The 27895-nt window shown below is 37.1% G+C and overlaps 1 protein-coding gene across 2 annotated transcripts; it reads left to right on the top strand.

Moving 5' to 3' along the window:
- Window positions 1-257: 257 nt before the first annotated feature.
- On the top strand, window positions 258-27537 carry il6st (interleukin 6 cytokine family signal transduce). 2 transcript variants are annotated; one of them, NM_001365484.1, is given in 16 exon segments: window positions 258-313; window positions 9767-9841; window positions 9941-10261; window positions 11316-11457; window positions 11559-11722; window positions 11843-11994; window positions 12130-12286; window positions 16587-16663; window positions 17468-17684; window positions 18904-19095; window positions 20166-20291; window positions 20379-20525; window positions 20616-20756; window positions 23710-23806; window positions 24452-24533; window positions 26641-27537. In NM_001365484.1, coding segments are annotated over 15 exon segments (2580 nt in total). In that variant the 5' UTR covers window positions 258-313; window positions 9767-9786; the 3' UTR covers window positions 27151-27537.
- Window positions 27538-27895: the final 358 nt, after the last annotated feature.

Genomic DNA, 27895 nt, shown 5'->3' with positions numbered 1-27895 from the left:
TTCGAGCAGTAGGCGTGGACTGACTGGAAATGGAACAGATCATGATTCACACGAAGACTGACAGTTCTGTCGACCAATCACACGAAGAGTTTTGCTACAGGGGGCGTGTTTCTTTTGCGCACGATCAGAGTGCGTAGATATATAGAAGACATGCACGACTACAGCTATCGCGAGCGCGCCTGTAGATCATTCCAGATGAATATATGCATCTGCTTAGAGGTGACCGGAAACAACTGACACAGGGCGAACAGACATGTTAACTTCATCATTCGCGATGTCTTCAAATGTACAGTAATAATATGATTACACAAAGGTAAGAGCGTTAATTCTCGTATATATATATTCCTGTTATGTCGTTTTGTATGTTACGTTTGCAGTATAAACGCTCGTTTTGTTGATTATAAGAATTACGTTGCCGTGATATGACGTCAATAAACTTGATAACGCTAGTCTGGTTAGTAAAATACGCTGTAATTTACTTTAACTTACTTATTTAACGCTCACGCAGTTATGCTAACTATTTTCTGCCGTATTTAAATTACACACTCTTCAGTAAATGTAATGTAACCCGAATACCGTTGTAATTAAAGCTATACACACTGTGTTGTTATGCTGCTATACTGTATAGGTTTAAAGAGGACAAACGATGTATGATAAAAGCGTCTGAACCTATGGTCTGAACTAACGGTACTTGTAGTAAAGTAAAAGTAGAACAGAAGAAATTACTGTTTAAATGTGGTATATACACACACATAACATATTCACTGGCCACTTTATTAGGTACACCTTGCGAGGTTGTTTTTTTATTCACACATTTCTTAGGACTTTCTCCTTAATAATATAATTCCAGAAAAGCATTCTTTGCTAATTCTAAATAGTGAAATATACAGTAGGCCTATAACAATTATCACACTTTTTTTTATTTATTTTTTATTTTTTTATTGAATGCTTGAAAAACAATAACAACAAATGTCATGAATCAAACACAATTATCACACTTTTCAGTCACCTCCAAATTATATTTATACGTCATCACATATCAGATGTCATTTGTTTCAGTACTCTACAGTATAGAAGAGCAATTCCATGCAAATGTCAGCCTTGCCATGAACAAAATTAAGTTTTTACTGAAATACCGAAGCCGTATCTACGTTTTTGTGTAAGCAAGTATTTTACAGTACTTTAGAAATACTTGTCTCAGTCAATGTTTTTAAACAATTATATTTAATTTATCAAAGTCACACAAGTGGCGATTTCACATCTGTCACATCCACAATGCAGAGGTGTCACATACATAACGAAGCTTTTTCCTTATAAATGCAAAAATATTAAATAAAATAAAACCAATCATGTTTGTTCTATAGTGTGTCAACTCCTATCCTTATGATTAGCATTATTTTTGGGGGGTTGTGCAGTTTAATTCACTGAACTTCTACAAAACATGTTGTATACTTTAAACTCGCAGACTTTTTTTGGTCATATTCATAACGCATGTTTATTGTCCTCATTAAAAGTACAAAACATGTTTACAGATTGATATTTTCCTGATTCCTTAACTCTGTAGTCAGTTTTTCTGGAAAATATGAACAGATGTTTCAATATAATGTTAACATATACATGTGAATTTAGGTTTTGAGTTTTTACTGCAAATGTCACATTTATAATGCTGGAATTGCTCAGTATAGTATATGATCGTATAGTATAGTATAGTATAGTACAGTATAATATAGTATAAGGAAAACTTGGATAGCATGATTGCCCAAAGCCCAATATTCAATTACTGCCATTAATTCTTTTAAATGTCATTTACCCACATCTCCAATGTCTCTTCTTTCACTAGAATTTCATTAAATTAACATTTATTTTAGTTTTATGCATTGATCGCTCATTAAGCTGTAATGCATTTTGTGTTTTTCACTGCTTAATCAAATTGCACAGATTAATGATGCATAAATAAGATTTAAAAAAGACATGCAGATTATCATCATTTTCATTTTATGCAAAAGAAAAAAAAACACATTTTTAAATGACAGGTTGTGCTATTTAAATAATTTAATCTTATTACATATTTAGATAAATTGTTAATAAAGCAACACAATTAAAATTTTCAAGCACTTTCGAGAGCTTTATGAAAAATCTAAGCACTTTTCAAAGTTTGAAAACACTAGATTGAAATTCAAGCATTTTTAAGAATTTTCCTGTGAGTAACATTATACTTATATGTTATAATGTTATATGTATGTATATGACGGTATGATAACTTTGGATAAAAATATCACGCTTTCACAGTATTGTGATTAAGTTACTGCTCTAAAATATATTCTTTTTAAATGTCTCTTTACAATTATAATGGTTTTTTACCATTTAAAATGGCATCATTGGATATCTTTTCTGCTGGAGATACTGTTGTCCTATAAAAAAACATAAAATAGAAAATCCTACACATACCTTAGGAACGGTAAAGCAGAAAATTTTGCCGGTTTTAAAACAAAACTACGGTATTTCTTGAAAACAGTTATCGTCCCATGCCTAATTGTGCAATACTTGGAGATGAACTCAATAATATTTACCGTTGTAATATATATTCAACGTTAAGTGAAGTTTCACAAACTAATTACAAGAGGAGCACGTGATATGATTGATCGCAGCTGATCTCTCATGTACAAACATTAGTTAGCCAATCAGATTAATCCAAACTCACTATAAGTAGCCTAGCAAAAATGACTCCCTTATCTTTGTTTTCCGAAGAAACCCCCCATCCACCCCTTCTGCTCCCCCTTTCTTCTTTTAGCGCGGGGAGCTCTCGAGAACCACCTGATCTTGTACTCCCCTTACATGCTCTATCGACCAGGCGGGAGCCCTGGGCTCAATTATCTCCAAACTCAGGGTTCTCTCCCGGGACAGCATGCCAAACCTGCTAATAGCGTGTGAGCTCTTCAAGTGTGAACTCTTGAAACTCGTATTACAATGACGTTTACATTTTACCTCGCTACTGTCATAGTTTATTATTGTACATTTACCCTTGGACATTTGATAGTATATATGATAGGACATTTACCTTTTTAACATCAAATTATAGCATCAAAATAACCTCAAGAATGATAAGTGTTTTAAAGAGTTTATTACTATTTGCATTATTATCCTGTATATAGTCATGTAATCAGTGGAATAGAATGATCTCAAAATGACAGTAATATTGCTTATCGCAACAATTTCTGACAATATATCGCACAACAAAATTCCTTATCGTGACAGGTTTAGTGAACTCATATTAGCAGCCAATGACTATCAAAATACAACATTGTTCACAGTCAATTAAATTACGCTAATGTTGCTTTTAAGTCATACTTGCATGTGATTTCAGACCGAATATTCAAAATTTAACGTCACTGTTCAAAAATGAACGAATGTTCGAATATAAAACCAACTTTACCTCAATCTTGCTACCTAAAGGGGGAGTTAATCCAAAAATAACAATTTACTCACCCTTACACAAAATATGTTTGAAAGCTGAAAACCTGTAACCAATGACTTTTAAAGTAGGGAAAACAAACACTATGGAAGTCAATGATTACACATTTCTGACACTTTTCAAAATAACTTCTTTAGTGTTCACCACAAAAAAGAAACTGGTTTAAAGAAAACAGGTTTGAGAGGATTGAAGAGTGAGTAAATAATTATTATTACAGATTATTAAGTTTTGGGTGAACTATGCTTTTAAGTATAATGTTACTCACAAGGAAATTCTTCAAAATGCCTGAATTTCAATCTAGTGTTTTCAAAGTTTGAAAAGTGCTTAGATTTTTCATAAAGCTCTCGAAAATGCTTGAAAAATTGATCTAAATAGGTAATAAGAATAAACTATCTAAATAGCACAACCTTTAATTAAAAAATGTGTTTTTTTCTTTTCTTTTTCCTTCTTTTTTCTTTTCTTTTTAAAATATTATGTATTTTTCATTAATCCGTGCAATTTGATTAAGCAGTGGAAAAAAATGCATTACAGCTTAATGAGTAATCAATGCATAAAACTAAAATAAATGTAAGTTTAATGAAATAATAACATATGATATGTGATGTGATGTGATGAAGTATACAGTTGAAGTCAGAATTATTAGCCACTCTGAATTATTAACAAAGAGAATATTTTTTCAACACATTTCTAAAAATAAAAGTTTTAATAACTCATTTCTAATAACTGATTTATTTTATCTTTGTCTTGATGACAGTAAATAATATTTGACTAGATATTTTTCAAGACACTTCTATACAGCTTAAAGTGACATTTAAAGGCTTAACTAGGTTAATTAGGGTAACTAGGCAGGTTAGGGTAATTAGGCAAGTTATTGTATAACGATGGTTTGTTCTGTAGATTATCGATAGGATATATATCTTAAAGGGGCTAATAATTTTGTCCTTAAAGTTTATTAAAAAATTAAAAACTGCTTTTATTCTAGCCGAAGTCAAACAAATAAGACTTTGTCTAGAAGAACAAATATTATTAGGCATACTGTGAAAATTTCTTTGCTCTGTAAACATCATTTAGGAAATATAAAAAAAAAAGAAAAACTTCAACTGTATATGTGTATAAATCTATAATTGGAATGTGATTGAAAAGTGCTTAAATTTTTAAATTTGAAAAATATATAAGAACCCTGTCATTTCCATGTTCAAGCAGTTTTGACTCTTCTGTTGTCTAGTTTTGGTGAGCATGTGTGAATTGTCACCTTGTTTTGCTGTGGTTTTCTGACAGCAGTGGCACAGTGTTTTTTTTTCCGATGCTGTAGCTCGTCTGCTTCAAGGTTTGCTGTGTTTAGGCATAGGATGCTAAGGTTCTGACAATATGATAACCTTGGATAAAAATATTGCCGTTTCACGGTATTGTGATTACTGCTCTAAAATATATTCTTTTTAAATGCCTTGGTTAAAAACAAAAACTTTTCCCCCTTGAACACAATATTTTTTATTTTGAGAAACATTTAAGATATTTTGGAAAAGTAAGCGTTTCAGGCTAAATAGATTATTGACCTCTTTAGTTGTCTTTATTTGCTTCAAAAACAGATTTTTTTTTACAATATAAAATGGCATCTTTTCTGCTGGAGATATTGTTGTCCTAAAAAAAAACGTAAATAAAAAAATTGTACACATCTTAGGAACGGTATTGCAGAAAATTTTGACGGTTTTAAAACCTTGACTTTTCCAAATCGTGGTATACCTTGAAAATGGTTAACGTCCCATGCCAAGTTGTTGTGTTCAGAAATGTCTGTTTTTAGATGTCATTGTATAGTGAGTAGTTATTTGAGTTACTGTTCACCTTTTGTCACCTTAAATCTGGTCTCCATTGACCTCTGGAATTAAAGGGATAGTTCTCCCAAAAGTGAATATTTACACACTTTTTACTCACTCTCATATAGTTCAAAACCTTAATGAGTTTCTTTTATTATAAGAAACGAAATAAGATATATTAAAGAAAGCTGAAAATGACCATAGTAGGAAAAACAAATACTATGGAATTGAATGATTTCAGGTTTCCAGCTTTCTTCAAAATGTCTTTGTTAGTGTCAACAGAAGAAAGCTTCTCAAACTAGTTTGGAACAAATAAAGGGAGAGTAAATGATGACAGAATTAATTCATTAATTCATTTTCTTTTCGGCTTAGTCCCTTTATTAATCTTGGGTCACCACAGCGGAATGAACCGCCTTTCTTTGATTGGGCATAAGTAAATCACAGTCACTTAAAAACTGTTTGAAATTCAGCTGATCATCTTGACCATGTTTATATCTGCCTAAATGCATTGAGCGGTTGTGATTGGCTAAATTATTTTCAATAACGAGCAATTGAACAGGTGTATCTAATGAAGTGGCCTGTCAGTTTATGCTGTAATAGACCATTTTGAGAGACGTAAACAATAACAATGGTGCTAATTAGGGATGCACTGATACCATTTTTTTGGATCTGATCCTGATGCCAAAATTATCGATCGATCGATACAGATCCGATTCCGATACTGTGCCATTATTTAATTATTATTATTATTTATTTATTTATTTATTTATTATTTTTTTAAAGCATATTACAGTTTTTATTGTTCTGGTGCTAAACTCAAAAAATATATCTTTTTAAGTAAAAATATCAGACCTGTAGGCCTACTATACGTGACAGCACAATCTAACTAAAAACATAATGCATGCTGTAAACTAGGGATGCAACAATACAGTTAGCCCACGGTTCAATACATACCTCTTTTTTTTAACATGGTTTTTGGTTCGGATTGGTTCTCTGGCTTGACATGTGTTTTTTAAATTTTTGTTATTCTATAGACAATAGGAACAGTAAGAGGTTTAGAAGAAAAAAAAAAAACGACTTATTGCAATACTCATTTTGTTTTACTTAAAAGCCAAGAAAATCAAATAGTTCATAGTAAATTGTGTAAAAAAAAAAAAACACTGAAATTTCACAGCTGCTGGTTGCCCATGTACAAACTGGGGAACACATAAAATCCTACGCTTTGAAAATAAACATACATGTGAAGTTAATAAAGATAAATTGGCCATTTTAAATAAACATATTTGCACTGTTTGCACTGCATATTTGTATCCGCGGACAATTCCAAAAAGGGGTCTTAAAAAGTCTTAGAATGGTCTTAAAACACTTTTAGAATGCAGATGAATGCATTATTTCACTGATTACCAAGCAACTTTTTTTTAAATGTAGCTTTTTTGTTTTTAGTAGACTGCGTTGGTCATTATGGAAATTAACTGGCGTGTCTCTGGTCTTTAATTTGCATATTGCCTGCAGAATCAGTCACAAAATGTTCCACTTCTATCAGCAATTTTTCTGGCATTGAGGTCTCTAAAATTAGCAGTTGCTTAAGCGACAAGAATCAAAACCAAAAAAACGCATTTAGGTATTAATCACTGTTTATTTAAATAACTGCTTTGAATTTTTTTTAACTATGTTTACTTTGAAAAATTGAGAATATATTGATCTATCACTTAAGGTTGGATAATAGTTGGATAATAATTCATGGTAAAAGTTTTCCTCCCCAAATATTAGAAGTTGGCAATAACCTAGCCATCCTCTTATCCCAATGGGATGAAAATATTGAATATTTAATTCACCCTAAAAGCCAAATGACTCGAGTTGGAATACATTGTTTGGAATACAAACATAGAAATTGTAGTTAAGTCTAAAAAATCTAAAAAAAAACTTTTTCATCTAATAAAGTTATTGTGTCTGTTCAGAGTATTTAGATTAAACCATCTAAAGTAACACCTAATTTTGATGATCCATTTAAGTATTAGTAGACTGCTTAATATCTGTTGATACTGTGCTCCTTCAACAGGCATTTACCTGACTATAAGAAACTTTGCAAGTACATGTCAACTTACACCAACGTTAACCCAAACCACAACCAAACAGTCTACTTATAATCTAATGAGAATTAGTTGGCATGTAGATGCAATATAACTTAAATTCAACAGACGGACCATCAAAATAAAAAGTAACCCACCTAAATTATATAGACTTTTTTTTTCTAAACTAAACTGGCCATAGTGTATGAGTGTGTGAATGTAAGACTGTATGGATGTTTCCCAATACTGGGTTGGAGCTGGAAGGACACGCACTGCGTAAAACATATGTTGGAATAGTTCTAGTGTGTGACCCCCTTTAAATGTTTAGGTTTTTCTGTTTCTTTGGCTCAGTAATGATAATAGAATGGTTGCCAATCAAAAGTTACAGTACAGGAGTTTGTTTTTAGAGTTATTTACAACGGATTTGAACCATAGACTGTAAAAGATATAGATGTAGTATCCATGACGTCACCCATAGGTTTCTGAAGAACCCAAAAGAAGCTACCCGTAGGTGTGGCCAACCGTTGCTATTTTGTTGACGCGTCATTGCAGCGACCGGGGGATACCAAACAAGGGCAAAGAGGCGGAGCATGAGCGGAGCTACAGAGGCATGCTGGCATTTTGCTTGGACTGGCTTTCCTATGGGAGAAACGCTCAATACTTCATTACTTGCCACTCATTTGTGTTCTGACCACATGCGCTTAGCTTTACACTATATCAATTAAGTGTTTAGACTTTTAAAAACAATGTAATATATTAAGCCACTAACATTAAACATTTTCTTATGACGTTTTACTACAGAAGAAAAACGCAAATTACATCCAAATACTTCAGATATAGTTTGTTTTAGTAAATGCAAGGCTATTGATATAATCCACGCATAACACTGTATGACAATAGCCCCTTTCACACATACAGACCTTTCCGGAAAATTGCCGGAAAGGTTGTATGTGTGAACAGGTCCTTTTTGAAAATACCGGTAAATTCGTTCTGGCTATTTTCCGGAAAGAGAAGTTGTAACATTACCGGCAATTTGCCGGAACGCTGCGCTGTGTGAATGCAGAAGGAAGATTGCCGTAATAAGCGCGTGCACGTCTAGAACGTGCTGGCGCGAGACGTCTGCTTTAGCCAATCACAACAGTCAGACGCATTTACGTCCGCGCGGTTTATGAGAATAAAAGCCTTTGAATATTTTTCCAGACACATTTAGCTGCTAGAAGTTAGTCAGATCACGTTTATATGTTCTTCTTAATGCCAACAGTGTAAATAATCATCGATGAGATGCTTATGATAAGCCGTTGTTTGTTTACATTCAAGCTTTGCGTGTGCCTGTGCAACAGCCTGTGAACGCCTGCACACGCACATATAATGAACATCTCGACATGCGAAAGTGATCCTGCGAAAGTTGTTCACAATATTGATCATCCACAGAGTTTGTAATTTAGTCAAATGTTTACAAATACAAGTGCAGCCGTTTAAAGCTCATTTGTGGTGAATGATGTCAGAATTTACCGGTATTTTGGAATTGATGTGTGAATGCTCTTTTCCGGAAAATTTCCGTAACGTCCTTGCCTGTGTGAACAGCAGTTTTTTGAATATACCGGTAAAGTCGTTCTGGAAATTTTCCAGATATTTACCGGTAGCACTGTGTGAAAGGGGCTAATGACTCAGATGTTTTATAGCCTACAGCTATTCAATCTGTCCGATTCTGGAGTGCATTACATGTCTAAAGAAAAATATAAATGATCTAAAATAAAAGCAATACATTTATAGAGATGGTATACAAGTATATAATTTCACTCACCTGGGAAATGGAAGCCACGTGAATGGTTTGTGAGCACAATTAAGTGCACACAGCATCCCATATCATCTGATAATTGTAATAAATAATTCCAAAAGGCAACTGACTGTGTAAAGCCACATAAAACAAAACAAAAATATGATGTATATGCCGAGTTCAGCGGCTAATCAGCCGGATTCAGCTGAGGTGAAGTGACGGTGACCAGCAAGACCTAGCTGTCACTCAAGTAGCCACACCCGTAATTATGCAGATGTTATACATCCTAATATAACGTAAACAGATGAGTTATAAAAAATTCACCCCCTCACAGTTGTCATGAAGGGTAATATTAGCTATATGAACCAAAATTGTTCTTTGTACCAGTCTATAAACACCCTTTTTTCTGTTGTAAAGTTGGCAATTTTAACAGTGGGGTCAAATCTGTTCTATTATGGAGCCACGACTAGCGGAATTGTAATGACCTTCAGTTTCAGTTACTTCAGTATTTGCTTCACGAGGAAGAGCAGGAGGTTGCCGTTTGATTTGAATGCAGCTCATTCTATGAGCTCAACCAATCAGAATAGAGAACCTGAACTAATCATTTTATAATTGATCATTTCCTATTTTTTCTCAGACACCAGGCTTGATGTGACCATGGACACTTCACATCATTGGCTGTTGGTCTTGATGCTCTTGCATTATGCAAAAGGTAAGCCACGTCACCGGTCATTTACTCTGTTAACTCGCATTTAAGAGTTTCTTTATCATTTTTTTTTATGATATTCACTTCAGTGTTTTGTCCACACAGGTTCCAACAGTAGCTGTGTATTAAAAATTCTTCCAGACTCCAAGACTAAGATTCCTGTTGAGTTGGAAAAAAACTTCACAGCGACATGCCACCTCCAGGGTGGATCTGAATTTACCTCAAATGACATCAAATGGTCTTTTAGCAACAAAGAAACTACAGACATTTTATCAAAGACATTTTATCACAAAATAAATGAAACCTCCGTCAGTGTTACAGTTAACCTCAGCAAAAACATGGGTCACATGTTGATGTGCGAAGCCTCCAGAGAGTCCTTAACATACATGGGAAAATGTGCCTACGGAATCTACCTTGATGCAGGATGTGAGTGCCTTAATCACATTGTGTAGCTTTCTGCTTAAAGACTTTAATTTGCCACACTATATTTTTATGAAAAAAAGCAAGACTAAGGGCTCTATTTTAAGAAACTGTGCATAGTTTAAAGCTCATATGAGCAGTTTAATATAACGTCTGTCCGGATGCCCTTTTGTTTTTTTAAGGATGGGAAAAAAATGGTCTGTGGACCCGGCGCATGTTTTAAAAGGGGTATGCTTTGAGCATAATGTGCAGTAAACCAATTACCTTTAAGGTTTAGGTTTAGGTTTAGGTTTAACTTTATTTGTCCCCAAGAGGAAATTTGTCTTGGGCATAAAAGGTGCTACAACATTGTCTAAACAGACAGTAAAAATAAATAAAACAAAACAATTAAGAACAAACAGTTAAGAACATAAATTTTTTACAGAATAAGACCGTATATAAATATAAATATATAAAACAGAGCGTACACACACTATGCTATCCGAACCATTCCCAGGCCCATTTCCCGCATCGTTTGAGAAGTGTGAGTGCGCTGAATTGGGCTCAAGCACGGTTCACTTGGCCGGCCCTGGCCAAAAACTTGGGCTTTGCCGCGGTACACTTGTAGTGTGAGGGCAAAAAACTATTAAGTTATATTCAAACACACTTCCATTTATCCTATTTATTACACATATACTTGTCACAAAACGTAAAAATTACACACAAAACATTCTGAGCTCTATTAATTTATTAAGTCTGTAATTAAATGCAAAGCTGACAGAAATGAAAATGGCTGAATGGAGCATACACTAACCTACATATTATTCAGTCACAAGATGGTGCCAAACAGCGATGTAGACAGACACGCTTGTATATGGATAAGTATTTATTTATTTATTTATCTTAAGGCAAAAAATAGAATAAAAAAACTTTATCTTTCCTTCGTGCAGCATGTCTCAATTCTTCTTTAGTGGGAAATAATGACTGTATGATAGTGCTAGAAATGTCCTGATTATTTATGCATTGCTAGGGATTTGAACTTTGTTATGCTTATAATAATTTTTCTGTTTATTTCCTCTAGACCCTCCGATGAAACCAAAGAATCTGACATGCATTGCTTTGCAAAGGAAGAAGGATATTTCTCCTGACCTAAACTGTTATTGGGAACCCGGATTGAGAGACCCACTGCTTGCCACCAATTATACTCTTTATGCCCAAGTAGGGTACGTATAAGAGTAGTCTTGTTCTAGATTACAGCATAGTAGATTCAGCATCTTTAATAGCTTCAGAACTAAATGTTTATTGTCTTTTTTTGGTACTTTAGACAAGATTTATATAACAGCACCTGTAAACAGAGTCTTGCAAGAAGTTGCACCGTCAACCTGAGCACTTATCCTGTTCATATGACTTTGAAAGTCTGGGTTGAAGTGAAAAATTCACTGGGGTCAGAACGGTCAGACGAACACGAGTACGATTCCTTGAGTCTTGGTAAGATTTTTAGTTTGGCATTAGAAAAGGATGCATTTCACCATCTAAATGAAAATATACAAGCATACTTTTTTATCATAACATTTCATAACATTAATTGGTTTTGTACTTGTATTGCAGTGAAACCAAATCCACCAAATGTCGAAGTTAAAGTTGAAGAGGACTTCCCTACATCTTTTGTGGTTAAATGGGAGTATGACATTGAAGACACAACTATGCGATTCTCCAGTGCCATTAGATACTGCCAAGTAGGGTCAAGTGATTGGAAAAAGGTATTAAAAAAGCCACATTCTTTTTCTTTGCAAACAAACCAGTCTAAGCTGTAATGTTTTCTGTCTTGAATGCGTTTATTTAGCCCTCACATATAGTGCTATTCTGTTTTAATAATGAATTTGTTTATTTTTTAGGTGCCTGAGAACTACACCAATGTGCACATTACGTCGTATCGACTGCAGTCCCTAGAGCCTTACACTGAGTATGTGGTACAGATGCGATCCATCGGAGAGCACTACACCATCTGGAGTGAATGGAGCTCCAATGTTACAGTTCGCACTCCAGAAGCCAGTATGATCTTTAATGTTTTTGTTTTTAAAGTGAATTTTTCTAAATGATTGTATGAATTTTACATCTAATGAAAGGGTAGAATAATATTTCTGAACACTGAGGATTACTTCAGAACAAGACTGGGAAAACTGCAGATTGCAAAAAAAATGATTGCGCTACCGCTTTAAAATAGTTAGGTATTATACTTTTACTCTTAGGGTAAACTTTCAGAGTTAGAGTTTCACTTCACTTTTAGACACATACTTACACACTCCCACAAGCACTTTCTTTCAGGGGAATTCCCACTGCCATTTTTGAAGTGCGTTGCACTTTGTGAAGTGGTCAATGCAAGTTTATATGAACAGACCCTTGACCTGTCAATTTTGACTAAGGTAGGGGAGTCTCTTCATTTGCACATTGACCAGTTAAGACACACCAGTGCACTACGACTGCAATATCAATACAGATTGCATTTTTTTTCCACCACAGTTAAGCCAACTGCAAAGGTTCTGACTCTAGCAGTCACTTACAACATAATCAGTGATGCATATCCAAGTCAATGAGATGTTACAGAGCAAAGGGGATTTTAAAAAATGAAGTGGAACCCAGAGTGTGTTGTATCTCGTCTTTTTACAGGGCTGAGTCTTCCTTAGATTGTTAGCGTCAGTTACTCATTGGTTTATTCATTAAGCCAACCCGTTCCTTATTTTCTCTTTTCACTTTTGATGTTTTGAGAGAATCTGAGCATATACTGAATGTGTATTCATACCAGGAAAGTCTTAGTTCACTTGCTTTCCCGATTTGCTTTGGTGTGGTTCGCTTTTGCCTTCTTTTTTTGCAAGTGAGCCACAAATTGTAAACAAACCCACACTTGTGTGTAGATTCAGCCGTTTATTGGACAGAAACACTTGTGCTGGTGTCTTAAGTTCTTAATTTCAAGGGCCCTATCATACATCCGGCACAATGTGGCGCAAGGCGCGGCGCAATACTTGTTTGCTAGTTTGAGCTTGGCGCAAGAGTCGTTTTGAGGCGTTGTGCTACGCTGTTTAAATAGCAAATGCATTAGCGCTCATTTGTGCGCCCATAGGCGTTCTAGTCTTAAAAGGAAGGCGTTCTGAGGCGCACTGCTGGCGCGTCGCTATTTTGAGAAACTTTAATAGATTTTTCATTAGACCAAAACTAACCCGGTCTAAACTCCGGTGCAGAGTTGCGCCTCGCTTACACACTGCTTAATACGCACAAGAGAGCAATAGGCAAATATCTTTACATATGAAAAAATTTAAATATTAAGGATATATATAGGATATAATAAGAATAGATATAGGATATAAATATAAAGGATTAATATATTACAAAACATTATTTTCTAGCCTACATAAATATGAAAAATCACTGCTTTTATGTCTTTTTCATCTCGGGAGGCTTTTTCAGTTCATTTATAACAATTTGATTTTGTATAATGTTATTATTATTAGCAGTATTATTATATCCATATTTATATTTGTTTTATTAAAAACAAGCTTAGATTTGCCCACCTGTCAGGTTTTAGACTATATGGGGCACTGCATGTGTTTTAGGATATAACTCAGGTTTTTGAGCACACTTCGTTTATATTGTTCATTTATTCGTTTGCTGGAAATTAGAACTGAATTTAGAAATAGTTTTGAAATGAATATTTGCGCTTAACAAACGCAATTAATTATTTATAGACTAATTGATGTTTAGATGCAGTAGATGCTCTGTTTAACAGTTTTTCTGTTAAAAAAAACTGTTAACTGTTAACTGTTAACTGTTTGCTTGTGATATGCTCAGTTTTTCCACTTAGACTTACTTTACGTCCTGTAAATAGTGAATGCACTCTTGGCGCATCGCTGCTGGCTCTTAAAGGGAATGTGAGATGAGACTCTAATTGCTTTATTCTTAAAACACACCTATAACTCATTAAGAAAATAAACTCAACCCTTTTAGACCATGCGCCACGGCGCAAAGCAGATTTTCCTGTCCCAAATATTAGCAAAAATGCGTTCTGACATGGCCTGAAAGCGTTTGCGCCCTGCGTTTTGCGCTCTGCGCATGGACCGTCAAAATAGAGCCCCAAATGTAGATGCGTGTAAATAGAGAGAAACGTTTTTAAGAAAGCTATATTATATACATTTCAATTACAATGGTAGACAAGTTACATCAGACAAAAGCAGAACAGGCAAACACTGCATGTCTTTTTTCTTTTATCCATAAATAAAACTTTTATCACAGCTAGACCTGGGGCATAGACTTTTTTTTTTTTTTTTTGTGGTGGTGGTGGTGGTGGTTCACATTGGTGGATGACTTGCCACAGGTGCAGAATCAAAAGTGGGGCTTTCGGCAAATGTGTTGGATCAAGGGCAGATCATATTCACATCTTTAATGCACTGAACAACAGTTTGTTTGGTGCACACCAGAGTGCAACTGCTGTATTCACAGAAAAAGGCAGAAAAAACTTGAGTTTAATATTGTAATGTAGTCTGACCAGGTGTGAGTTCCAGGAACATCTGTCCGAGTGGTTTGGACTGTTTGAAAGCTCAATGCTGGTGTTGAGTTGCTCCCTATGAGTACAGTTAACAAAATGGACTGCATGGATCTCCTTCCTCCTTCATTATCATCTTCCAGTCTCTTCTCATAACTCCTTCCAGTTGTCCTTTGTCTTTAATGCTGGTCTTGTCCCTTTTACTGATTTAGCTTTACCTCAGTGGGCTGATGGCCTCACTTTCCTAAGGGCCTCCAATCCCTTTACACCAACCGAGCCTATTGACCATTCAGTTCCACCTGGATTCCTTATACTATTGGCTCAATTATAGCAATCATCCTTGCATTTCCAATGATCTCCCTCCTTCCTCCAGCTCCACCTAGGTTGGTCACCAGCCACCTGTCTCAGTCGTGGGCTATAGCTGTACCTAATCCACCCACTCCTTCAGCTCCTGCTTTACTCTCGTCTTCAGTCTCCACTCTCAGTGGCTCCACCTCAATTCTCATCTTGGCTTCACATTGGTTTCTCATCTGTTTTGCCCTCCTGGTCCTCCAGTTTCGACTAGTCACACTCCCCTCTATTGGACTCCACAGTCCTCAAGCCTCAAGCTAATTGACACACCCTATCTTCAGTTTGGTAGTGTTTTATTTTGGGCACCTGCAGAGGAAGGATTGTAGATGTCAGGGTTCTTTATCAGATTTTTGACACAAGGTACAACAAAAATAACTAAAAAATAGTGTAAATTTGATATGATATGGTAACTTCAGGGCGTCCCTATGGCATAATGGGTTGCACGATCGCCTCACAGCAAGAAGATCACTGGTTAGAGCCTCGCCTGGGTTAGATGGCATTTCTGTGTGGAGTTTGCATGTTCTCTCTGTGTTGGCGTGGGTTACCTCCGATGCTTCGATTTCCCCCACAAGTCCAAAGACATAAGGGAAAGGGGAATTGGGTAAAATCAAATTTTCAGAAGTGTATGTGTGTGAATGAGAGTGTATGGATGTTTTCCAGTGATGGGTTGCAGCTGGAAGGGCATCCGCTGCGTAAAACATATGCTGGATAACTTAAGCTGGCAGTTCATTCCGCTGTGGCAACCCCAGATTAATAAAGGGACCAAGCCAAAAAGAAAATGAATGAATGAATGGTAGCTTCATTGTTTGCAAACTGAACCATACTCTGGCTCCAGTATCATAAACTGAATCAAACTGTGGCATTGGTGTATTATTACACTCCTATTAAGTTGAATCCAAATATACAGGTTTTCAGACTTTTTAGTTTAATATAAAGAGTGAGTTTGATTCTACTTCAACTTGTTTGACTGTAAATTTTGTGCAAAGACATGACTTTCACTAACCGTTTTCTTGTTGTCTGTCTACTGAAATACACAATATAAGATAGTGTCATAACTGCTTAATAACCTCTCAGCATTCATTCATTCATTTTCTTGTCGGCTTAGTCCCTTTATTAATCCGGGGTCGCCACAGCGGAATGAACCACCAACTTATCCAGCAAGTTTTTACGCAGCGGATGCCCACACACACACTCATACACTACGGACAATTTAGCCTACCCAAATCACCTGTACCGCATGTCTTTGGACTGTGGGGGAAACCGGAGCACCCGGAGGAAACCCACGCGAAGGCAGGGAGAACATGCAAACTCCAAACAGAAACGCCAACTGAGCCGAGGTTCGAACCAGTGACCTTCTTGCTGTGAGGCGACAGCACTACCTACTGCGCCACTGCCTCACCCTTCTTAGCATTCACAAAAGATAAAGAGACTGCATTATTCATGCTCACCTACATCTTGTGTTTTCAGAGCCAGCAAGTCCACCAGACCTGTGGAGAATCATCCAGCACACGCCTGGGAAAAGAAACGTCACATTAATGTGGAAGGTAATTTTAATTGTTTTTCATTTGGGTGGTCACTTAGGGCACACTCACAGTACAGTTACCTTGAACCGTGCCAAAGTACGATTGTCCCCCATCCCCTCTTCCCCTCGGCCTGCACTCACCTTGCATTTTTACCTACCAAATCTGAGCGCGCTTACATCATCGATGCCGGACTGTTCAGTTTAACAGGAAGAGAAGCGCTCCCACTCAGCTCAGTGGAGATTGCTTTAGTCATATGGTTTAGTACTATTTTTAGTCGTTTGGGATGCAGTGACATGCGGTCAAACACTTTGCCCAACAGATCCACCAATTTTGACGCTCATAAATTATCATTAAAGTATGGTGCTGCACGTATTGGAAGGTTTCCTGAAGATGCAGCTGACGTCAGTGAAGGGTTTGCGTCTTTAATAAACTACGACAGTTCGCATTCATTAAAAGTTAAGAATGATTAATAAATAAATACGAAACAGTCCCCTAAAAGTCACGTTGCGTCTTCAGTTTCGGGCTCAGGCGCGATTTGCACTCAAACTACAAGCGTACAGTGTCAAAGCCCAAGTGAACCGTGCTCTGGCACACCTTTTCCAACCGAGTTGCCAACTAAACCGCGACTGAGCCTGATTCAGAGCACTCACACTTGTCAAACGAATCGGGAAACGCACCTGGGCACGTTCGGATAGTATGTGTGCGCCCTTAAATATCAGTAATACTATTTGTGCTGGCTAGAAATCTCTCAAGTGTAAAAAAACAAGTGATCAAGTTAAATATGAATTGTTTTTAAATGATTATTATTATTCTTTCCCATTACAGCCTCCTGTGAAAGCTAATGGAAAAATGTGTAACTATTCCCTGATCATCAGTCAAGATAACCAGGCTTTTGAAAGTCACGTTATAAAAGCTGATCAGCTCAACCAGAGGTATTCACTGGAAGTGCCACCAGAAGAAAATGCCAGTATTGAAATAACTGCATTCAATTCAGCCGGAGGGTCTCCCAAAACTATTTTGTTCATTCCAAGATCAAATGACGGTACGTTTACAGGATGTTTAGAATTTCAACGTTTTAAGTTCAGCATTTGTGACCACGAAAACAAGTCACAAGTGTCACTCTTTGTTTCAAATTGAGATTTGTACATTACCTGATAGCTGAATTAATAAGCTATCCATTGATACTATATATAGTGGTGTGACCAACAGTATACAGTTGAAGTAAGAATTATTAGCCCCCCTGTTTGTTTTTCCCAATTTCTGTTTAACAGAGAGCAGATTTTTTTTAAAAACACATTTCTAAACATAATAGGTTCAATAACTCATTTGTAATTTTTCAATTCTTGATTTATTTTATTTTTGTCATGAGATATTTTTCAAGACACTTCTATAAAGATTAAAGTGACATTTGAAGGGCTTAACTAGGTTAATTAGGTTAACTAGGCAGGTTAGGGTAAATAGGCAAGCTTTTTTATAACATTGTTTTGTTTTGTAGACTATCGGAAAAAAATATAGCTTAAAGGGGCTAATAATTTTGTCCCTAAAATGGGTTTTAAAAAATTTAAAACTGCTTTTATTCTAGCCAAAATAAAACAAATAAGACTTTCTCCATAAGAAAAAATATTATCAGACATATTGTGGAAATTTCTTTGCTCTGTTCAACATAATTTGGGAAATATAAAAAAAAAATAATAATTCAATGGGGGCTAATAATTCTGACTTTAACTGTATGTGTGAAATATGTAATCTGAGGGTTCAAAAAATGAAGTGCTTCAAGTCAAAGATGTTAATATATGTATGATAATGTTTATGTATGATATATTTAACTTTTTAATGGCATAAAAGAAAAATCAATCAGTTTGAACCATAGCTATAGCCAAAAATATACCTGTGCAACATAAGACTGGTTTAGTTATCCAGGGTCACATTTTAAACCCTACTGCTGTCGTTAGGCCAGGTGTGATGAAGAATATTTCATCAGTTGGGCACATTTCCTAAGAAAATCAAATAGTGGCTGAAAATTAAGAGTTGTTAAATGCGTATGTTTATACTGGAGCCTTTGTGTGGACAAGCCATAATGAAGAAAACTCTTCTATTACTAACAAAATAATGTCAAATACAAAAATAATAGATGTTATCCTGCAAAAATCAACCCCTAATTTGACTGTTAGCAAGTGGTGCAGTCTTCAGTGTAATTGAAGAGATTATTGTTTCAGTATTTAATGAATTGTAATTAATGACGTGTTGCTGATTTTCATCAGAGTTTCTTGGCGTGGTGAGCATGAGGTGGTGGGTTCATGATGGAAAGCTTCATGTGGAATGGGGTCCTTTGAAGCAGCATCCTCCTCATGGCATTCATATCTCAGAATATCTGCTGGAGTGGGTGAATGAAAAAGATGTTCAGCCTCAGTGGCAGAGGGTTCCTAAAAATGTCAACACCACCATACTGAACGGTACCAACTCGCATTTTCTGATGCTTTACTAGTCTGTTACTAATCTGACCCACAAGAAATATGTGCATTTTTCACACTTTTGGTGATGGTCAAAGCATAGTCGCCTAACAGCAAGAAGGTCAGTGGTTTGAGTCCTGGCTAAACCAGAAGGTCTTTCTGTGTGGAGTTTGCATGTTCTCTTTGTCTGCATGGGTCTTCCCCAGTTTCCTCCACAGTCCAAGAACATTTGGTGTAGGTGAATTGGATAAACTAAAATATGAGTGAATAATTAGCTTGTGTGTAAACACCATCAGGTCCAGCAGAAACTCGAACCAGCATCCTTCTAGTCATGAGCCGACAGTGCTTACCACAGAGTCACCTTGCCGCCTCATTAAAAACCATATTTATTCATTCATTCATTTTCTTTTCGGCTAAGTCCTTTTATTAATCAGGGGTCGCCACAGTGGAATGAACCGCCAACTTATTCATTAAATGTTTTACGCAACGCACACCCTTCCAGCTGCAACCCATCACTGGGAAATAAACCATATTTAAATGTTTAAATTATCATATTTAAATTCATTCATTTTCAGCTTAGTCCCTTATTTATCTGGGGTCGCCACAGCGGAATGAATCACCAACTGTTCTGGCATATGTTTTACACAGCGGATGATCTTCCAGCCAAAACCCAGTACTGGAAAACACCCATACACTCTCACATTCACACACACTCATACACTATGGCCAATTTAGTTTATTCAATTCACCTGTACTGCATGTCTTTGCACTGTGGGGGAAACAGGAGCATCTGGAGGGAACCCATGTGAACATTGGGAGAACTTGCAAACTGCACATAGAAGTGCCAACTGACCAAGCCGGCACTCGAACCAGCGACCTTCTTGCTGTGAGGCAACAGTGCTAACCACGGAGCCACCGTTTAGCTTAATAACACTAACTTATTTTTGGAGTTTATTTTAAAATGATTTCTGAAAGTTCATGTGTATGCTAAAGCTTCACTGCAATACATTACATTAAAAAGTAGGTCTGTTACATTTTTAATATTTAACAAACATCTTTCCTGCTCTCCCAAGGTAATTTAGCCAAATACAAGCAGTACAAGATATCAGTCTATCCAATCTACAAGTTCTATTATGATGGTCGATGGCATTTCCAAGCAGGAACACCAGTAACCAAGCCAGCCTACGTTCAGCAAGGAGGTATGTATGTCATATTCGGATTTCACTCCTTCAACGCTTCAGCTTTCTCACTCACAAAACAACTTTGTGTCGCTTGTTTTTATATAGCACCAGAGAAAGGCCCTACTGTCACAGATACCATTTCCAAGAAAAATAGTGTTACAGTGATATGGGAGGAAATTCCACTGGACCACCGGTATGGATTCATCCAAAACTACACCATATTCTACAGGACCGGCAACGCTGAGTGGCAATGTATGCTTGACATATGAGAATTTTGCAATGTTTGAATGATTTCACAAGCAGCTACAAATTATCTAATGTTTCTCACTTGTTTTTTGGCAGCTGTGCTAGTGGCCGCTAACATCCACTCATATGTATTGACTGATCTGGTCAGTGAATGCGACTATGTGGTTCACATCATGGCCTCGACGGAAGCTGGCTCCAAAAACGGCACCGATTTTAATTTCAAAACAATGAAGTTCGGTATGTATTTGAACTCTATTCAAGTTTATTAATGTATGATGATGCAATACTTATGGCTCATTTCCACTTAACAGTATGGTTCGGGACAGTACAACACATATTGATTTCTGTTTTGCACTGTCAGAAGTACACATATAGTCAAATGTAACACTTGTTAGGGCCCTTTCAAAATGGTACCTAGCACAACAGCAGCACTATTAGTTTACAGAGCAACACCACTTGCAGGGGAACAAGGAAGGAACACGGGAAGCTTCATTTTTCAGTAGTGTCTGCCTGCAGGTTTAGGGTTGGGGTCGGGGGTGACGTGAAAAAACACACTATAATGGTTAATTTAATAAATAATATAAATATTCTCCTTAACATCCGGCTGGAGCTTATCTCTTTAAGCAATAACCTGCACTCAAGAGAGCAAGTGACATTGCTGTAAGGGGTAGGGTTAGGCGTACACATTAAGGCCCATTCCCAATTCTATCTTTTTACCCCTACCCCTTCCTCTTCCCTTTCAAAATGTACCCCTTAGAAAAAGGACAGCACTACAATGCCTGCACATGTCATCGGAATCTCTTGCTTCATATGAGATATGATGATCGCGACTGCTGTAGTTATTCCAGTTAGGGTCATTTTTTGGTATTTATCTTCAGGAAATCACTGAAGACAACGGTATCATGTTATCGTAATAGAATAATGTGGCAATAAGATTGTAACTGTACTGTGCAATTACACCGTGGCCATATTCATCTATTTAAACACACCAAAACAACATTAACATTATAGCAGACACTGTAAAAAGCTCATTCCCAGCCACTAGACTTTTCTGACGAGTGTCATTGAGTGACAGAATGTTATGGGACTACTATACAAGAGCTACTATTATGGATTATAGAGAGCGAAATTTAGCTATTTTTGTTTTTGATTTTTTTTTATGTATGACAGTAAAACACAAATGCAGTTATGATTATATTACGACATGTGCTTGGTTGTTGTAAACATTCGTAATAATGACAAAAAAAATACTGATTTGTGCATCTCCTTTCATCACATTTCCGTGTGCAGCCATGCTGCCGTTGTAGATGCTGTATTTTGGGAAACTTCTGTACCCCTTGGTTAAGAGTGTGGTCCTGACAAATCTTTGTTTCAAGGGGTATCTAGCCCTTCCTCTTAGCGCTATGCCTTTAAGATAAAGAGAATTGGGAGACCCCTACGAATGTAAGGGAGGGATGTTTGACGCACAACGTAAGATACATTCGTAGCGGATGCTCCAGGAAAATAGACATTTCTCACAGAAATCATTTACCCCACAATTCGCTTATCACAAAAGCCAACAAAAAAAATGAAACTAGTAGGTTTGCTATTACTCTATAATAGTGTACAGTATATTACTCTTACATTGCTGTACGTACAAAAAAAACTAAATTTACATGCATTAACCCCCTGGCGGCATATGGGTTAATTTGATGACAGATTAATGGAGTAGGGTCTGTCTGCAGACTGCAAGACAGGGGCGTAACATGAAGGGTGCTTAACTTGTAATAAAGGCGCAACTTGAAGTTATGGTGACCCACGTGTCAAAACTATGCTGTCACTGTGTGTAAGCACTGTACCCATAACAGTTATTAACGTCTACACCTACCCTAAACTTAACCATTCTAGTTATTAATGTCCACACCTTCCCCAAACCTAAACCCAATCATCACAGTTATTAACATCTACACCTTATCCAACTCTAAACTCAACCATCACAGTTAATAACATCTACACCTTTCTCAACCCTAAACCCAACCATCACAGTTATTAACGTCTACACCTTGCCCAACCCTAACCCCAACCCTCACAGTTATTAACGTCTACACCTTCCCCAAACCTAAACTCAACCATTACAGTTATTAACGTCTACACCTTCCCCAACCCTAAACCCAACCATTACAGTTATTAACGTCTACACCTTCCCCAACCCTAAACCCAACCATCACAGTTATTAACGTCTACACCTTGCCCAACCCTAACCCCAACCCTCACAGTTATTAACGTCTACACCTTCCCCAAACCTAAACTCAACCATTACAGTTATTAACGTCTACACCTTCCCCAACCCTAAACCCAACCATTACAGTTATTAACGTCTACACCTTCCCCAACCCTAAACCCAACCATCACAGTTATTAACGTCTACACCTTCCCCAACCCTAAACCCAACCATTACAGTTATTAACGTCTACACCTTCCCCAACCCTAAACCCAACCATTACAGTTATTAACGTCTACACCTTCCCCAACCCTAAACCCAACCATTACAGTTATTAACGTCTACACCTTCCCCAACCCTAAACTCAACCATCATAGTTATTAACGTCTACACCTTCCCCAACCCTAAACCCAACCATTACAGTTATTAACGTCTACACCTTCCCCAACCCTAAACTCAACCATCATAGTTATTAACGTCTACACCTTCCCCAACCCTAAACCCAACCATTACAGTTATTAACGTCTACACCTTCCCCAACCCTAAACCCAACCATCATCGTTATTAACGTCTACACCTTCCCCAACCCTAAGCCCAACCTAAATCCATATTCTAAAGGACTAGCAACGCCGATTGGCAATGTGTGCTTGACATATGATGAGTTTGCAACGTTTAAATGATTTCACAAGCGACTACAATCATGCGCTTTACAGATCTGTTCGCTTTTGAAGGTTTCAAAATACAAGCCACTTTTCAATCAGGAGGAAAATGAAAATAAAACTACTCTAAAACTGTGTTCGTCTGACAGATAAATAAGTCATGGCTTGAGGGTGAGCACATTATGGGGTAATTTTCATTAAATTGTCATTTTGGGTGAACTATTCCTTTAAATCCCATTAGACCTCTGAAACTGAATAGCATAATAGAGGCACTTTTGACTGCAATAGGATGTGACACGTGCTGATGCTTTGATCTGTGTTTGGCCTGTAGCCGATGGAGAGGTGGAGATGATTGTAGTGCTGGTGTGCCTCGGCTTCCTGTTCCTGAGCGTCTTCACCATAATGCTCTGCCTTCGCAAGAGAGAAGTGTGAGTCAGGCCTTTTCATTACTCAGAATGAAACTCAGAGTTCAGCTTGCTCTTTCAGTTCACTTCTGAGAACTCTTGGTCTGGAAGTGCTTGTAGATGATTGCCTAATAGTGTCTACAGTAATTTCTTTAACAGCCGATCTGCCGATCTGCGTCTTTGTGCACATTGCACACGATTCAAAAGTAGAAATAATCAATGTACATGCAGTAAAAACCTGGTAATGTTTTCCATAGTGTTTTTTTTTTTTTTTTTTTAAGTAGTTTAAAATGAAAATAAATGTTTCTGTAGTAGAATTATTTAGCACTGAAGTTCTTTGATGTAAATTTACTCTCATTATTAGATCTTGTTTGTGGAAAATGGATATATTACCTACAGCAGGCATGTCCAAACTCGGTCCTGGAGGGCCAGTGTCCTGCACAGTTTAGATCCAACCCCAATTAGACACACCTGGGCTAACTAATCAAGCTCTTTTTAGGCTTTCTAGAAACATCCTTCCAGGTGTGTTGAGGCAAGTTGGAGCTAAAATCTGCCGGACACCTGCCCCTTCAGGACCGAGTTTGGACACCCCTGACCTACAGTAACCCTACTTATAATAGTATTGAATGGTTTTGTGTGATGTGAAATGTTATTACTTTCTCCTCACAGGATTAAGAAGCTGTTATGGCCGCAAGTCCCGGATCCGTCTGACAGCTCTATTGCCCACTGGTCACCTGATTTCCCTGTAAAGGTCAGTTAGATATTAACATTTGTCATGGGTGAAATTTTTTTTTTTTTTCTCCCTCTTAAATATTTTGTGTAATGCGCTCTTTGGTGATTGTTAAAAGATTTTTCAAATATTAGTGCAAAAAAATTTAAAATAAGAACTGCTACAGTAAGCAAAATTTATATTAATTGAACACCCCGGCAGCTAGTTGATCATTTAAGTGGCAGAAGGTCGATTATTCCAATGAATCATCTGTCGAACGATCTGTCACCAGAAATGAACAATATTGAGCATGTCTGAGGTAAGATGAAGGAGGAGGCATTAAAGAGGAATCCAAAGACTCTTTATGAACTCTAAGAGTCCTGCAAGAACACTTTCTTTGCCATTCCTGATGACTTTAATAAGTTATTGGAGTCAAACACAATATTAATTCTTTTTCCACTGCAGCATAACTTTATATTCTATACTGTACATTATTTCAGTTAAGTGACCTGACTTTTGTCTAAGCAATGTCAGACCTTACTGTCCTAATTAAATAATTAAAAATCAAGCCATGATCATATTTTATTGTGGTAAAATGAGTGTAATCTAGAAGCCTTTGTCTTTCATATAAGCCACTTCTGATACCAAATGATCAACTAGAAGTCAAGTTATTATTTGTTCTTTCTAAATCCTGAATAGGCAAGACATTAGTCAGGTAGTGTACTATAAGTATAAAATAAAAAAGCACTAAATACAAATTTACAATTAAATCTAAGGCACCCAATTACTCACAACTGTTAAGCACTAAAGTTATTAGACTTACAACAGTACAGGATTTTTGGTGTCAACATTGCCTTCACCTATTGCAGCAAATTCAATGTTTCTTTTTTATATTTGGTTTCAGTTTCAGTAAGTGACAATTTTGCTCTCTTTAGTTGATCGGGTGGGAAACAGCGTTTAGTTAATTAAGTCTAAGTTGCATATTTGGAAACATAGCTACTGACTGCAATTTGACTTGGGGTGCTTTCACATTAGTACAGTAGATTGATTGTTTTGTTCTGAAACAGGTTACAGTGTTTATTTTTTTCCTTCGCTTTCAAGCAGCAAAGTTTCTACACGGACCAAAACACACAGTGGTCAGTTTCAGGGTTTATCCGAGTCCCATGAATTCCGCACAGCTGTCATACGTCATTATTTTAATATCAGTAAACATCAGATCTTAATTTTGGTCAATTTACCTAATAGTTAAACAGCTCTCGTTAATATTTTAGCATGCTTTCACTTTCATATTCGTCATGAAACACACATTTATCAGTAGTAATGACATCTCGCCCTACTCATCATTTTCTCTTCTCTGTATGCTTTTACAATGTAGAGTCTGTCAAAGCAGCTTAACATAGAAGTTCTAGTGAATTGAAACTGTGTCAGTCCAGTTTTCAGAGATGAAGTTCAGTTCAGTTCAGTTCAGTGTGATTTAAATTTTACTGCTGAAAGTCCAAACACTAAAGAGCTAATCCATCGATGCGCAGCAACAAAAGTCCCAAACCAAGCAAGCCAGTGGCGACAGTGGCAAGAAACAAATCTTTACTTAATTGACGAAAGTGAAGTGGAAAAAACCTTAAAAGAAACCAGGCTCAGTTGGGCATGATCCTTTCTCCTCTGGCCATATAGCCATATTTGCCTATTACATATCCGTAATGCACTGTGATACAGCCGGGTTTGTTAGTTTGTTGGATCGTATTGCTTTTTCACTACAATCGATCTGCTTAAGAGTTTGTTTCGAACGAGCCAAGGCCGCCTTATTCAGGCGATCTTGGACTGATTATTTTGCTACGGATCAGAGCCTGATTGCTGAATTCACAAATGCCAAACAAACTGCGATAACAGGAGAAAAGCATCAGGTTCTGGAACATCTAGGTGTGAAAGCATCTCTTAAATTTGATTACACAAGCTGGATTCACTGGTCAGATGCGCTAGCAGCACACTGAGGACATCTGCTGGTTACAAGGGGCTAATGCAAAAAGAAATTCATAAACATTTTCCTTTACTGGTGTGGACCAGAATATATTATATATTTATGTTATATTTATACTTATTGTCATTAGTCGGACATTTTCTGACAAAAATAAAGTTGTAAATCTCTCCACAGACCGAAATGCCCAAGGAAGACGTCAGCGTGGTGGAAGTGGACGTGTTTGACGGCAAGTCTTTGTGCGAAGAAGATAAAGTTGTTCTGCCGCTAAAGAAGGACAAGTATCTCTCTGAGGAGCACAGCAGCGGCATTGGTGGCTCGTCCTGCATGTCTTCGCCCCGCCACAGTGTTTCTGACAGCGATGAGGGCGACTCGGGCCAGACCACGGCCAGCACCGTCCAGTACTCGTCAGTGGTGGCCAGCGGATACAAGGGCCAAACCCCAAACCATCAGCCTCCAACGTTCGCCCGCTCCGAGTCCACACAACCGCTGCTGGACTGCGAGGAGCATCCAGAGAATCATCCCGGCGAGAGGAACTCTTACTTTAGACGGGGCCGAGAGCTCGAGCCGCAGAGTATCGATGAGCCTGTTTTCAGCGCGGTGCAGGAGGAAGAAGCATCTCCCGTTGTGGATGATGCGCCGGCGTTAAGTTACATGCCGCAGCAGAGCGGGTATCGACCGCAGTAAAGCAGAACTTTTCCGTAAGCTGTATAGAGCCACATTTTCACAGGGCACCTTTAAGTGCCTGGCATGAACTTTTTAGGTTGCGTTTTAATTGGATTGCAGGCTTATGCTAGACATGTATAGTAACACTAGATTGCATTCTTAAAAAGTAAATATCCGTTTAAAAAACGAAACAAAACAGTGAAGCTGTCTACGGTTTGATATCGCACTCACACTGCCACGTGCCTTTACTGGACGATCAGCCATTGCTGTTTATAACTGGCAATTAAAGCCACTTCCTTAAAGGGGCAGTTCACCCAAAAATGAAAATTCTCTGGTTGTTCCAAACTTTTTTGAGTTTGAATGTTGAAAAGCATGAGCCTATTGAGGTCCGTAGTATTGTTTTTATTGCTACTATAGATAGCGTTGGCTACCATTTGATGATTGTTTGGTGTTCAACAGAAAAAAAGAAATTTGTGAAAAAGTTTAGAACCACTTGAGTTGAGGAAATGGTGAGGAAATGTTCACTTTTGGGTGAACTGCCCCTTTAAAATGTTACTGTTGTTTTGAATCTTGTGTACTTTGTATAAGGACCCTTGAAATACGTTTTTTTTAGTTACCTAAACTCAAATATTTTTAAAAATTTTGTTTTATTTTATTGATTAATCGTGAAAATCAAGTGATTACAATTAAGAAAAAGATTGTCCAGCAGAGAGTGCAGAACTAATGCCAGAATAATTGCTGTTAGTGTTCTGATTGGTCAGTGCCT

Source organism: Danio rerio, chromosome 10, assembly GCF_052040795.2.
Source record: "Danio rerio strain M-AB ecotype USA chromosome 10, GRCz13ab, whole genome shotgun sequence".
Taxonomy (NCBI): domain Eukaryota; kingdom Metazoa; phylum Chordata; class Actinopteri; order Cypriniformes; family Danionidae; genus Danio; species Danio rerio.
The sequence above is the reverse complement of the archived record's forward strand: the minus strand, read 5'-3'. Positions and strand labels throughout refer to the sequence as shown.